Below are 13,382 nucleotides of genomic sequence, written 5' to 3'. Positions count from 1 at the left end.
TTAGATTACAAGGTTCAGTGTGATTATTCAGGTACCTTTCTTTGTGATCTACATTAAAAACCCTCTCCTGAAAATTCTTTATTTTCTGTTTTTGGCATCTCTTTGTCATGCTTTCAGGTGGCTGAAGTTTGAAGAAGATGTTGAGGATGGGGGAGAACGATGGAGCAAGCCTTATGTGGCAACCCTTTCACTGCACAGCCTCTTTGAGTTAAGAAGCTGTCTTATTAATGGGACAGTCCTTCTGGATATGCGTGCAAATAGCATAGAAGAAATCTCAGGTAACGTTAGGGGAGAGAAAGCAGAGGATTGTTTGTGGTGTGGTGTGGAGGAAAGAAAGAAGAAAGTGGCTGTTTATGCTTGGGCAAGTCACTTACCTTCCTGACCTCAGCACCTTCAGCTCTAGGATGGATTTCTTCCCTGCCTATTCCACAGGCTTGTTCTGGGATGCAAATGACATGGAGTGTGGTTTTCCATTTGCCTGTTTGTTTAGCAAACATTATTTTCTATCTATGCTTGATTATGTACTAGGCACAGGATACAATACAGTTTCTGCCCTCAAGGAGCTCACCTTCTAGTGGGAAAATGTGTGTGGGTGTTATTCTGTCAGTCGTGTCCAGCTCTGCGACCCCGTGGACTGCAGCCCGCCAGGCTCCTGTGTACATGCAATTCTCCAGGCAAGAATACTGGAGTGGGTTCCCATTTCCTTCTCCAGAGGATCTTCCCAACCCAGGGACTGAACCCACGTCTCCTGCTTTGCAGGCAGATTCTTTACCATCTGAATCATCAGGGAAGCCCCAGTGAGGAAAATAGCCATAGGGCAATTAAAATAAGTGCAACAACCAAGCTCTGGTTTGGTAATAAGTATGACTGGGAGCTCTGCAGAGAAAAGTGGGTTCAAGTGAAAGAAAGATTTTTTTCAATATGGCAACTAGGAAAAACATGTATGAAATTGAGCCAAAGGACTCCCCACTTCTTCAGCATGATGTGAAGGGGAGATATCTGATGGAGTTTCCTAGTACAGGAAGTGTAAGGTATTGTGTTTGGGGAATGGAGTTGGAGAAACACCTGGGTAAGGCTTTTCCTTGGCTTGGCTCTGTTTGGTTGGACAGATTTTTAAGTTTCTTCCAGCTTTTCTTCATTACAAGTATCCAAGTAATTCTGCCTATCTGGGATCACATGGGGACCTGGGGAGAGGTCTTACTGATGGGATCTTGTGTTAGCACCTTAGTTACATCTGTGAAGACTCTCTTTACAAATGAGATCGTACTCATGGGTTCTGGGGAGTTAGTATATAGTACACAGCATCTTTAGAAGGGGCGCCATTCAACCCACAACAAAAGAAGAGAGGAGTTGTGTTCATCAGTGTCAGATGCTGCAGAGAGGTGGATGAAGTAAGAACTGGAAGCATCCACCAGATTTAGCAACTGGAAGGTTGTTGATGATTTTATCAAAAGCAGTTTCATTGAGGCAGCCATATTGCAGCAGGTGAGAAATGTTTCTTTTGAGAGGAAAGAGAGGGCGAGTACATGTGCGAGAAAGGGAAGGCAACAGATAAAAGGAGACCTGGGAGGGATGTTCTTCTGTTTTTTCTTCCCCAAGATGAAGTATCCTGAAGCATGTTTATATTGTGAGACAAGGAACCAATCAATCTAAAAGTTAAAGAGAGAAAAGCTTGGATCTTTGGCTTGAGTATTTGAAATAGATTTTCTTTTATTTATTGCTTCTAACACTTGGATAGTCATGGATGGAGCTGGAGTTGAGAACAGGTTGAAGTTTGGGAGAGGTGGTGGCAGGGGGCTGGATATGTAGGGTTTAAGTAAAACGGCTATGGTTCTTCACATTAGGGACCTGAGGTATTCATGTTAGTGATAAGGGTAGGTAAATGGTCTCAGTTGTAGTGAATCAGCACTTTATATATCTTATTAATTTTTCACAACAATCTTCTAAGGATCGTACTTGCTTCATGTTACAGATGAGGAAACTGAGGTACAGAGAGGTTTATCAAACAAAGTGGTAGAAGTGGGTGGGAGAGGTGTGGACGTTTAGCTCCGGAACACATGCTGTTAACTTCTGTGCCAGCTGCCTTGCAGTAGCAGGTGTTGGGATTTTTTCCCCCTCAGTTCTGCTGGACTTGGCAGGTCAAGATTGATGCTTGGTATTAATTGTCTGCAGGGCTTAATCAAAAACAAATTAATTATTTTTATGGATTCTACCTTCAAACAGTCATGTGGCCTTCTACAGTTATAGTTTCTCTTGACAATCACAGCAATGTTAAAATCTCAGAGGAAGAGAACCTAGGGGAACTTTGGCAAATGATAGAACAGAATGGCAATCATGTGGACATTTGAGTCAGACAGTCTGGGATTTGAATCCCATCTCTGCAACTCACTAGATGTGAGATCATGGGGATTTTGTAATTTTGGGGCCTCAGTTTCCTGATCTGTAAAAATTGTTATAATACCACCTACTTTTCAGAGGTTTTATAAGGATCAGATTAGATCATTATGTAATAAGTTCAGAATGTAGTTCCTGGCACATGTTAAGTGCTCAATAGTTTCCATTTATAAAAGTAATGATTTGTTACATGAATAATGTGTAATGTGTCACAGCTGCTATCAGCAGTTAGCTCTTTCAGGCACTGATACAGAGACTGTAACCTCAGTGATCCTGGTAGAACTGCTTCCTCCTACTCTGTGTCCCTTACCTCACCTGACCTTGCCTTCTTTGGAATCATTGACCATCAGTTTGAGTGTTCATGTTAGCACCTGCCTTCCAGACCTGATCCTGGACCAGCAGGAGCTGTTCAGTGACCTGAATGACAGCATGAGGGTTAAAGTCCGGGAAGCTCTTCTCAAAAAGCATCATCATCAGAATGAGAAGAAGAGAAACAACCTCATCCCCATTGTTCGCTCCTTTGCTGAGGTTGGCAAGAAGCAGTCTGACCCACATTCAATGGATAAACATGGTAAGATTATTCGGAGTAACTGCTTTTTTTTAGATTAATAAGACATTTAGGCACTAGGTGGAGATGCTGAGTTACTAGAGGGTAGGAACAGCATTTCTCTAATATGCTTTCATGCTCACTTTGACACAGTCCTTTTTGAGGATCGGCAAGATGGTTGGCTGGGACTGGCGACCATCATCTCTTGTGGCACTAAGGATGTATGCCTCAGATACATTTCAGTGGACCTCAGGGGAAAGGTTTGTGCCCCAGAATGGCCTCAGAACTGATGCGACTTGGGGAGTGTAGGAAAAGATCAAATTAGCCAAGATGGCCTGGTCAGGCTCTCCCACCCCATGCCCTCTCATTCTCGCCCCATGTTTTATAATAATGATTCTATATCAGCTGAGATCACTTATAGCACTGCAGATGCACGTTCCGAGATACCTGCTTGCCTGCAGCTTACTTTTGTTCTGTAAGCATGTATAAGCTTCACTTGGCATGCCAGAGAGAGGGAGAGTTGTCTGTGCTGCTGAGGGGCTACGTTATGGCTGCATTATGGTGGTGAGGCTGCGTTCAGGCTGTGTCTGCTGGGTCAACCATGAGAGGAGAGAATATAGCATGTCCATTGCTATGGCTGCTGTGCCATTCAGGAGAGAAGAAATGTGTTTGCAGTTCCTATGACTCCGTGAGTTTTCTTCCAGTTTCTCTGCTCGCACCTTGCCTACCCTGGGCTCAATGAAGAGTGTACACAGTGAGATACAGCAAGATAGCTGGTGGAGTCAGCAGGATCAGCGAGCAGGGACATATCCACACTGGGGATAATTTGGCTCCAGCGAAGGTCAACTGGAGCTTTTTAGAAGTAAACAAATGTCTTAGATTAGGGAGGCAAAATTCAGTAGTGTAGACTCTTGAGTCAGATTTCCAGGCTTGAGATTCTGGCTTCACCTCTTGCAAAGATCTTGGACAACCTCCCAAACCTCTTTAAGCACACTTTGTAGAGTAACGATGATGATAAGATCTACTCCATCAGTCTGTTGTGAGGCTTCAATAAGTTAATCTGCGTAAAGCCCTGAGCCAGGTGTGTGGTGGGTTATAAACATCTGATGAATTTCAGCTGCTGAATGCTTTCCGTTTCTGTGGCCAGGCTGGGGGTCTCCTTGTCCCCACATTTACCGAAACACAATGTATAGGAGATATGCCTGGGGACCCATGTATTTGAAAAGTTCTCCATAGGAATTTATGGTGTGCACTCCTGGTTGAGGATTACCGCCTTTAATAAAGCAAGAAAAAAACATCACAAATGGTGCAGGAAGAGGGCTCCGGGATAGTAAGATCTCTGTGCCCCGTTTACTGCTAGCTGGTAGGTAAGGAGACAGGTATGTGTGGGTCCTCACTTCCTAGTCACCTGAACCTCTTCTCTCTGTGGGCTTTGCAGCTGAGAGCCATGACCAGCTGACAATGGATGAGGTGCGCCAAAGAGGGAAAGGGCAAGTCTCAGAGAATTCTGTTTGATTTTCTCCAAAGGTCAAACTGTGTCTCCTCAGTCCATTCCAACCACAAGTCTTGAAGTAAAGAATGGAGTGAATTGTGAACACAGTCCAGTGGATTTAAGCAAGGTGAGCAGAGATGTGGAAGTTGGCTCACAGGCCTAAGCATATCTCTTGTGGAGCCCAGAGTCCTGTTGCTGGAAGCTGGGTAAGCTTTGGCATTTCAGTATCCTTTCTCCAGGACCAGAGCCCCTTCTGCAGAAAAGGAGGCCCATCTGCTCATGTCTTCCTCCTTCTCTGTCCCAGAGAGGGCTGACTCAGTTTTTCCCCCAGATTCGACCTGCTGAAACCCACTAGCCACTGATAAACCACCCTGATGCACACCTCCTGCTGTTTCAGAATTATTTTCGATACCTGCTCTCTAGGAGCACCTTCTTACCTCCAAGGTTTTATTTTTCAATTATTCTTATTTTTACCTCCAAGGGTTTTGTGAAAACAATATTTTTGCTACTATCTCACAACTACTTTGTGGTTAAACTCTTCTTGGTGACTGTGACTTCGGTGTCTGAGGCCTCTCCCACAGTATCCGGGTCCCCCTGCAGCTCTTGGCTCAATCCTTGATCTCCCAGCTGCCAGCCTTTTCTTGCTCTGGTCTTTCCCTGACACTGTCTTTCCAAAACGCAGATAGTATTATGTCACTTCTCAGCTCATGAGGCCCTCCGAAACCTCAGGCAAAGCATTCAGGTATTTAAAAATGGAAACAATTTCACCTGGAGTTTCAAAAACATTTACTTTGAGGATGCATGGTGTAATGGAATTCAAATAAGAACCCTAGATTTAAATTCTCTCTTTTAGAAGCTCTGTTGTCATGGGCAAGTCAACTTCATCTCTCTGGGTCTTGGTGGCTTCATTTTTTTAAATAAAGAATGAGTCTGATTGGCCAATCTTATCCACCATAGAGAGTTATTATAAGGATTAAGTGAAGTAGTGTGAGAAAAATATGTTAAATCATAAAATGATGCATGAATGTAAGTTGTGAGGAGGGTGATGGACGTGTGAGGTGATGGCTCCCACACTGTCGGGGTGCTTTTAAATTTTCAGGTGGACCTTCATTTTATGAAGAAAATTCCCACTGGGGCGGAGGCCTCGAATGTCCTGGTTGGAGAGGTGGACTCTCTGGACCGCCCCATTGTCGCCTTTGTGAGGCTATCTCCGGCTGTCCTTCTCTCAGGCCTGACAGAAGTGCCCATCCCAACAAGGTAAAGATGAGGACCACAAAGCACAGTCTAATGCACAGGTTTATATGAGCTCTAGTGGAAGAAACCCGGAGATGGCAATGGCATCCCACTCCAGCGTTCTTGCCTGGAGAGTCCCATGGACGGGGAAGCCTGGTGGGCTGCCATCTATGGGGTGGGTCGCACAGAGTCGGACACGACTGAAGCGATTTAGCAGCAGCAGCAGCAGTGGAAGAATCCAGCTAATGCCAAAATGTAGGATTAATTAATTTGGGGATTGCTGTTTAAAATTCAGCAATGATCTCAGAAAACTGGGGTATATTTGATTAACCTCTGTGCAGAAGAATTGTAAGACTTTAAAGGCTGTGACTGTGCAGTTTCTATGACGTGGGAAATTGAGACTCAAAGAGCATTCCGAAGACATAGCAAGGACCACTTACTTGGGATAGGGAGACTGTCTTGATCTCCCCGTTCTGCAGAGCTTTATCCCAAGGAGACATCTCTAAGTAAAGGTATCGATGTCTCTTTCCATAGTTCTGGCAGGACTTGTATGGTGTGCAAATATGTCCATATTTGTTCCAAAGCCTATTCATGCACTTTGAAGGTGGTGATTCAGGTGATTCAGAGTCCCATTAATTATGGAATATTCAGATGCCTGGGACACAATTTAGACTCCTCTGCAGGGCTTGATCATTTCAATTGCCTTCTCCTTCTCCTCTCCCCATCATTTTCTTATTAGAGCAATGAATGAGATTCAGATACTCTTGAATTTGCACTACAATGCCATGTTTTGAAAAAACATCCTTTCTAGAGCAAGGAATTGTGTCTATGGAAACCCTGAGAATTATAACCACATTATTGAATGGAGTCGTACAGATAGCTTCTAATGACTACAGTAGAGCTATTAGGTCAAGGCTACTCAGATTGCTCCAACATTAGTTCGCTTCCTTTTTTTGAAGTTACTATGATAAATTCTGTTTGATAGAAAAGAGAAATGTTATGTTGTTTAGAGAAGAAATTTCCTTGTATTTCCTTGTATAATTTCCTTTTGCTCACATAATTTCATCCTTTTTGTGTGTTGCCAGGTTCTTGTTTATCTTGCTGGGTCCAGTAGGGAAAGGTCAGCAGTATCATGAGATTGGCAGATCCATGGCCACCATCATGACAGATGAGGTATGCACACCACTTCTACTTTTCATGTGTTCATCTCATGAATATTTGTTGAGTGTTTACTCTGTGCCAGGCATTGTGCTAGTTGTTGGGGGTAAAACAATTATTGCTGGGAAGCAATGCAGGTCATGTTTTTGAGGACCAAGTCCTCTTGGATTTTTCTTCCTCTGTCATCTCTCTTTGGAATAATCAAGGATGCAGAGAAATCTTTTTCTGGGAAAACTATTGCCAAGTAGGATACCAAGTAGGAAAGATATTCAGGCTGACTTAACTTTCTAGGGAAGATAGTTAATGAAGTGTATCCAAGCTATTTACATAAAGAAACCTCACTCCCATTTCACGTAAATGAGACCAGTTGTCAGGGGGATGCTCTTGGGCATTGTCATGTGAATGTGCTAGGGTTACTAGCCATTTCGGCTGCCCCTGCTGTATCCCTGGTGAGGACTGTGCTGCTCAGGTAAGCTGCAAAGTAGGGCCTTGAAAAGGCATATGTCTAAGAGGCAAAGGGAGATGGGGCTGTGTTTTATCCGCCGTCTTTGGTTGGAAGGCATATTTCATGGAGGACCTTTATTAGTAATTCCATCCAGTTTTTCTACCCATCATGATCAGGAAAATTTCTTATGCATCTTGGCTTTTGTTCCATTCTTTGAGGAGATAACAGAATTACAAAACTTTATAGTCATGTCTTATCTCTTTCTACACTAATAGACATATATTTAGTTTTTTTGACTCATCTTTAGATTCATTTTTAAAACTCTTTTATCCCTGTACTTCTTTAAGTGCTAAACTTATCTACATTTCAGAGCCCCTAGACAAAGATAAAAACCAAGAGGTTTTATCCATCTTTTACCATATCCATTGGTTATTGTTTAAGTCAAGTGACTTTCAGCTTTCCTGAGGATTTTTTCTTCTCTTAGATTTTTCATGATGTGGCTTATAAGGCAAAAGAGCGAGATGACCTCCTGGCAGGGATTGATGAGTTCCTAGACCAGGTGACGGTGCTTCCTCCAGGGGAGTGGGACCCCTCCATTCGAATTGAGCCACCCAAAAATGTCCCTTCCCAGGTAATGTATGCACATGAGCCAGTGGTGGCTTAGTGTCACTTACTGAGAGCCCACCATGGACATAGCAAAGACCATGTTGGTGTATGCTAAATAAACTGAGATGTGGTTCTATTGCAGGGTGCCTAGAATGTCAGAAGAATAATAAAATATGAATATGTAGTAACATCGATTGGCCAGGATTACCCTGGGATGAATTTTAAGCCAACTTTTGGAGGATTGGTGTGAAATGGCAGAGAGGAGAGGAGGGGGCATTTCTTGGGAGTCTATTAAGAATGAAGCCATTAAATGAAAAGAGCTCAGTCCATAGAGGGTGCTTGAGAGGTTAAAGATGGAAAAAAACTTCTACTGTACACTGGTCCCTGGGCCAGGTGCTTTACTTATGTTAATTAAATCTCTCAGCAACATCTCCAAGTAGGTGTTGTTATTCTTTATTTAACAAATGAGGAATAAAAATACTATCTTCAAGGTTTTAAGGTAATGATTACACATAGACAGATTTGCAACTTGAACTTAGGTCATATCTGATGCCAAAGCCTTCTCGTTTCTGTTTCTGGACAAGACAGAGGAGTCAGGTACCAGTGGAGAGGAAGAGAAATTATTTGTTGTCTTTTGTATTTTTCAGGAAAGTCAATAAACTGTCCCAAATCAGTAAATGCATCTGAAAGCTATAAGAAACACCTGGGTATTTGGGGGGCTGCTTTTGGATTCTCTCATGCTACCCTGATCCCCGCCATCTCCCACGCTTCCACCCTGCCTACCTCCGCCATAGCAGGAAAGACAGAATAGGTGGTTGACTTTGCTAATTGTGTGGTCCTCTGTTAAAAGGAGAAAAGGAAAATGCCTGGAGTTCCAAATGGAAACGTTTGCCACATAGAACCGGAGCCACATGGGGGCCACAGCGGGCCAGAGCTTCAGCGCACCGGGCGGTAAGTTCTGGAATATTTCACAGCTAATACTGCTTACTGGACAGAAGCTGTATAAAGAAATGAGTCATCTTTGCTTTCAGCCTTCTTCTCTATAGTATCTTTATTGGCTGGGAATGACTTTTCAAATGGGACCACTGACAATAAATATTACAATTCTATCAAATACTGTATCACTCATTCAAGTTTCTCAAACCACCTACCGTGTTCTGTCTCACCTCCTATCCTTCCCACACATTGTTCTCCCCGATTTGAACATTCCTCCGCCTCTTCATTTCCAGGCTAACTGCTTCTTGTCCTTTGATTCAGCTTAGGTGTCCCTTTGGAGTCTTCTAAGACACTCTTTAGAGGAGGTTAGGTTATTCGTGCTGTGTGGTATCACAGCTTAGAGCCCTGTCCCCTGCCCAGCTACTACCCTTAGCCCAGTCCCCTGTTATAGCCCTGGTCATGTTTTATTATTATTTCTTGATTTGATGTCTTTCCTGCCAGAAGGGTTTGTTCCCTAAAGGCGGGGACCCCATTATATTCCTAACACCCAGTTCAGTGCCCTGCATAGAGTGGGTACACAATTATTATCTGACGAATGACTATTAGAATGATGACTGTTCTTTAGCACGAGTGGACATGGCATGGATAAATATTAAATGGTTATTTTAAGTTAAGACATGGATAAATATTAAATGGTTATTTTAAGTTAAGAAACCCCTTGCGGTAGGGAAATAAGTACTATTTTAGGTGTGTCTGAGAATAGACAACTTACTCTTCTGGGCCCAGATTTTAAGGACAGATGTCCAATGAGGAGGTTCTCTGGTAGATGAGGAAAGAGGGTCCCCAAGCTGGGATGTTTTATATTCCAGGTAAGAAGGTAGTAAAAGAGAATGAGATTTGCGCTTGGAGTGGCATCCAGAGGTGTCCCCCACGTTGTGGGAGAAGGTTGGGATTATGGTTCTGGCGTTGTAAGTTGTGCTTGTGTCTAAGAGGGTCTGCTGGGCAGAGACTCTCAGCACAGGACTCAGATGACAGAAAGGAGCTTTAATGTCTACTCCAGTGCTTTCGCCTATTTTTTTCTTCCTTCCTTGAAGTTGCTTTCCTTATTTCTTTATCTTCAGTACTCCATCCAACGGAAACCCAACATTTGTTTGTTTTTTTGAATTGCAGAGAGTGTTAATTTTTCCACTCTTGAAAATTCAGGGACAGACAGGAGAGGAAACTGAGAAGCCGACAGAATAGCGTTTAACTAGCAGCGTTGACAGGGAGAATTCATTCTGCCTGGTGGAATGTATTCAAGGGCGGAAGGATAACTGGGCTCCGGGAGGGATTACTGGAGGAAAGGAGGAGCGCTTTGATGGAAGGGATCACTGAAAAGAGGGATCAAGTTCCAGAAGTAAAGTTCATATTTTCTTTAAAGTTAGAAGAGGTCTGAGTTGTGGCGGAGGAGTCCTGGTATTGAGAAGCATTTCAAAGGATACATTTGTCTTTAGAATAGTTTCCAGAATTGAGACTATCTTAAAGGAGGTGGTGCTTTTTTAAGGGGAAGAGTCTTGGGTATGGATTTGATAGAATTTCAAAGCTGTGATTTATCCTTTTGAATACAAAGGGTGTTCACAACTCAGGACTGAGAGTTTGAAAGTAGTAGAAATGAGGCCAACAACTTTCCTTCAAACACATGATCTTTGCAGAGATGAGAGCTCAGCTTTCTTTTGGTTTCAAAAAGAGAATAAACTAGGGTCTCATGCTTTTTTAGAGGAGGGTCACTTACAATCAATTCCACATGGGGGTTTGGGAGCCCATTACATTGGATCTATATCTAGACCTGATACAGAATCTGGGAAATGGTGCCTGACATCCCCAAAGTAAAACCCATATAGCCAGGACCATCACACACTTAATCACCAGCCCCCAGTACCTTTACTCACAAGTTCAAATGGGGTTGAGGATATTCTTCCGAAATGCCGAGTGAGGAACTGCTGGAATTGACAGAGCTGGAAGCAAGGGTCATCTAGACTCAGAGCCTCACTCTATTTGATGGGCCTCTTCCTGAGCTCCAGAAGTTTCCCTCAGAGCCCTTAGGGAAAGACCTCAAGACACGCGACTTTCTTCTGGTAGCTTTTTCAGCTCGTATTGGGGATCACAGTTCACAGTTCATGCCAACTCTGGCTCCTTTCCCAGTCTCAAAGTATGTAGGGGTGAATATGAACCTTCCTCTGCAGATGGACACCCTAGAGGTTTCTGGGCCTTCCTGGACTTCACAGACTAAAACTATATTAAGCTGGACTCTGTATTATTTGTACGTTTAGCTGTGTTTCTTTGAGGTGGTGCACAACCTGGGGATGCCATCCTAGTTGGATGGAGAGGTCCTTAAGATATGGTAGTATAGGCTCTAAGAAGGTAGGAGAGAAGGCAGAGTTAAGAACAGTCTGAGTTGTGTGTGATCTGACCTCCCAAGCCAGGGCTGAGACAGTGCCTTGGGCCTCCCTGATGTTGACGATAGGTCGTGACTCTGAGGCATTCCCATGTAGAGTGAAGAGCAAAGCCTGACTAGAGTTCCTAGGCCAGAAGCTTCACAGCACAGAGGATGCTCTGCTGAGGGGTTTTCCCAAGTAGATTGGTGTACCTCGTTGGAGAAGCCACTTTGGGGAAGGGTTGATGAAGAAAAGAATTGGGAGTTACTATCTTGATGATCCCAGCCCCACTTGAAATAGGTTTCTTTCCAGGCACAGCAGACAATTGGATGACTGGGCTCTCCCTAAAACCTGGCTGGCCGGTCCCTAAAACCCTCCCCAGAGGTCTTCCTAATTAGTGCTCTAGAGCCTAGTGGCCCTCTCCACAGGTAAGTCCTTTCTGGCTTCAAGCGTAAATTTGTGGCCCTGTGTGCCTCCTGCTGCCCCAAACTTGAACATCAAGGATAGTATTGAAAGGGAAAGGAAGTCTCAAATATATGGAGGAAAGTATCCATGTCTGATTATTGTCTGTGCCAGATAACTCGATTAGGGTCTGTATGAGTGGGGAATGAGACAGATTCCAAAACAGAATTTGAAATCATTTTGTTAATTTATGTTATACCATCAATAGGAGCCTCAGATCTTTTCTCTCCCCTTTCAATCACTGCTAGGCAGACAGATGTCCTTCCTTTCTATGGCTTCTTATAAATCCATTTCACATAAATCTTTTGCCTGTTACTCATAGACACTCCTCCTGAATAATGAGCCTCACGCATCCAGGAGGACCAATCATGGCAGCATCGTAGGGTGAGGCTCACTGCTGCAGAAGGTTATTCTCCCAGAATAATACCCCTCAGAGGAAGGTCACTGGTGTTTGGGAGGTAATGCTATGTTGGCTAAGGACCTGGAAAATCTTGTTGCCCCGGATTAATTGTGGCTGCTCATAAGGTCCTTGAGGGGCTCTCTCCTCAGAGGGGAAAGCAAGACCAAGTGACATTTTATTACAAACTGTAACCTGGGTCCCAAACCCTGAGGTGGAACTCCCATGCTCTAGGTTAGACCCTGTAGATAGCTCCTTACCTCAGCGAGGCCTGCCAGACAGGCTAAAACCAAAGCAGGTCACAAGGCTGACTTTGCCTCTCTCCTCTAAACCCAGGCCCAGACTGTGATGTTACTGTTGTAAGTTCCAACTGTGCCCTGCAAACCAGAAGAGCAAGTGGATCAGATAAAAGAGTGTGTGCCCTGTGTCCATCTGCATACGCATTTGACCTGGCTAGATGAAAGAGGGAGCTTTTATTTTGCTTTAAATTGGAGTGTAATTGCTTTACAATGTTGCGTTAGTTTCTGTTATACAACAACTATGAATCAGCTACATGTATACATGTATTCCCTCCCGCTTGAGTCTCCCCCAACCCCGACTACCGTTCTACCCTTCTAGGTCATCACAGGGCACCAAACTAAGCTCCCTGTGCCATACAGGAGCTTCCCACTAGCTGTCTGTTTTACACACGGTAATATGTATATGTCAAAACTACTCTCTCAGTTCATCCCACGGAGAGTGAGCTTTTGAATGGAGGAGGAGAGCTGGCTCGGCCTTCTCCTCTGGCAAACAGATCCCAGGCCTCGTAGGACACCTCTAGGCTCCTGAGCACAGAGAAAGAAAGAGCTAGCTAAGCCTCCTTTCATGAGAGAGTAGATTGGTGTGTTTTAGTTTTCAGTATAGAACATTTCAAACATAAACAAGAAGAGAGGACACTGTAATGAACCCCCATGTGCCCATCAATAGTTACCAACATTTTGCCAATCTTGTTTCGTCTGTTTCTTCACTACTTGTTTTATTTTTATGTTTTCTAGATTATTTTAAGCCAAATCACCAGTTACATGTCATTTCACCTGTAACTACTTGAGCAGGTATCTCTGTTCGATAAGGACATTTTAAAAAACAGCTATCATTCCGTTATGAAATCTAATAAAATTAACAATAGTTCTTTACATTGTCTCATGCTTAGTCCATATTCACCTTTCTGTGATTGTCTTGGCAACATCCTTTTAAAGTCTGTTGACACAGGATCCAGTGGAGGTTTGCATTGCATTATTATGTTCCCGTTCTATAACAGG

At 43.6% G+C, this 13,382-nt stretch overlaps 1 protein-coding gene across 1 annotated transcript in view; it reads left to right on the top strand.

Annotated features, from left to right (window-relative positions):
* The window catches only part of SLC4A8 (solute carrier family 4 member 8), a 66,648-nt gene that overhangs the window by 14,175 nt on the left and 39,091 nt on the right, over positions 1-13,382 (top strand). The window contains exons 4-10 of the mRNA XM_052640542.1: positions 118-278; positions 2,777-2,965; positions 4,469-4,560; positions 5,533-5,690; positions 6,752-6,839; positions 7,754-7,900; positions 8,726-8,826. Of these exons, the coding sequence (XP_052496502.1) occupies positions 118-278; positions 2,777-2,965; positions 4,469-4,560; positions 5,533-5,690; positions 6,752-6,839; positions 7,754-7,900; positions 8,726-8,826 (936 nt within the window). The remainder of the gene's footprint in view (positions 1-117; positions 279-2,776; positions 2,966-4,468; positions 4,561-5,532; positions 5,691-6,751; positions 6,840-7,753; positions 7,901-8,725; positions 8,827-13,382) is intronic.

The sequence above is a fragment of the Budorcas taxicolor genome, chromosome 5 (assembly GCF_023091745.1).
Source record: "Budorcas taxicolor isolate Tak-1 chromosome 5, Takin1.1, whole genome shotgun sequence".
Taxonomy (NCBI): Eukaryota; Metazoa; Chordata; class Mammalia; order Artiodactyla; family Bovidae; genus Budorcas; species Budorcas taxicolor.
The sequence above is the reverse complement of the archived record's forward strand: the minus strand, read 5'-3'. Positions and strand labels throughout refer to the sequence as shown.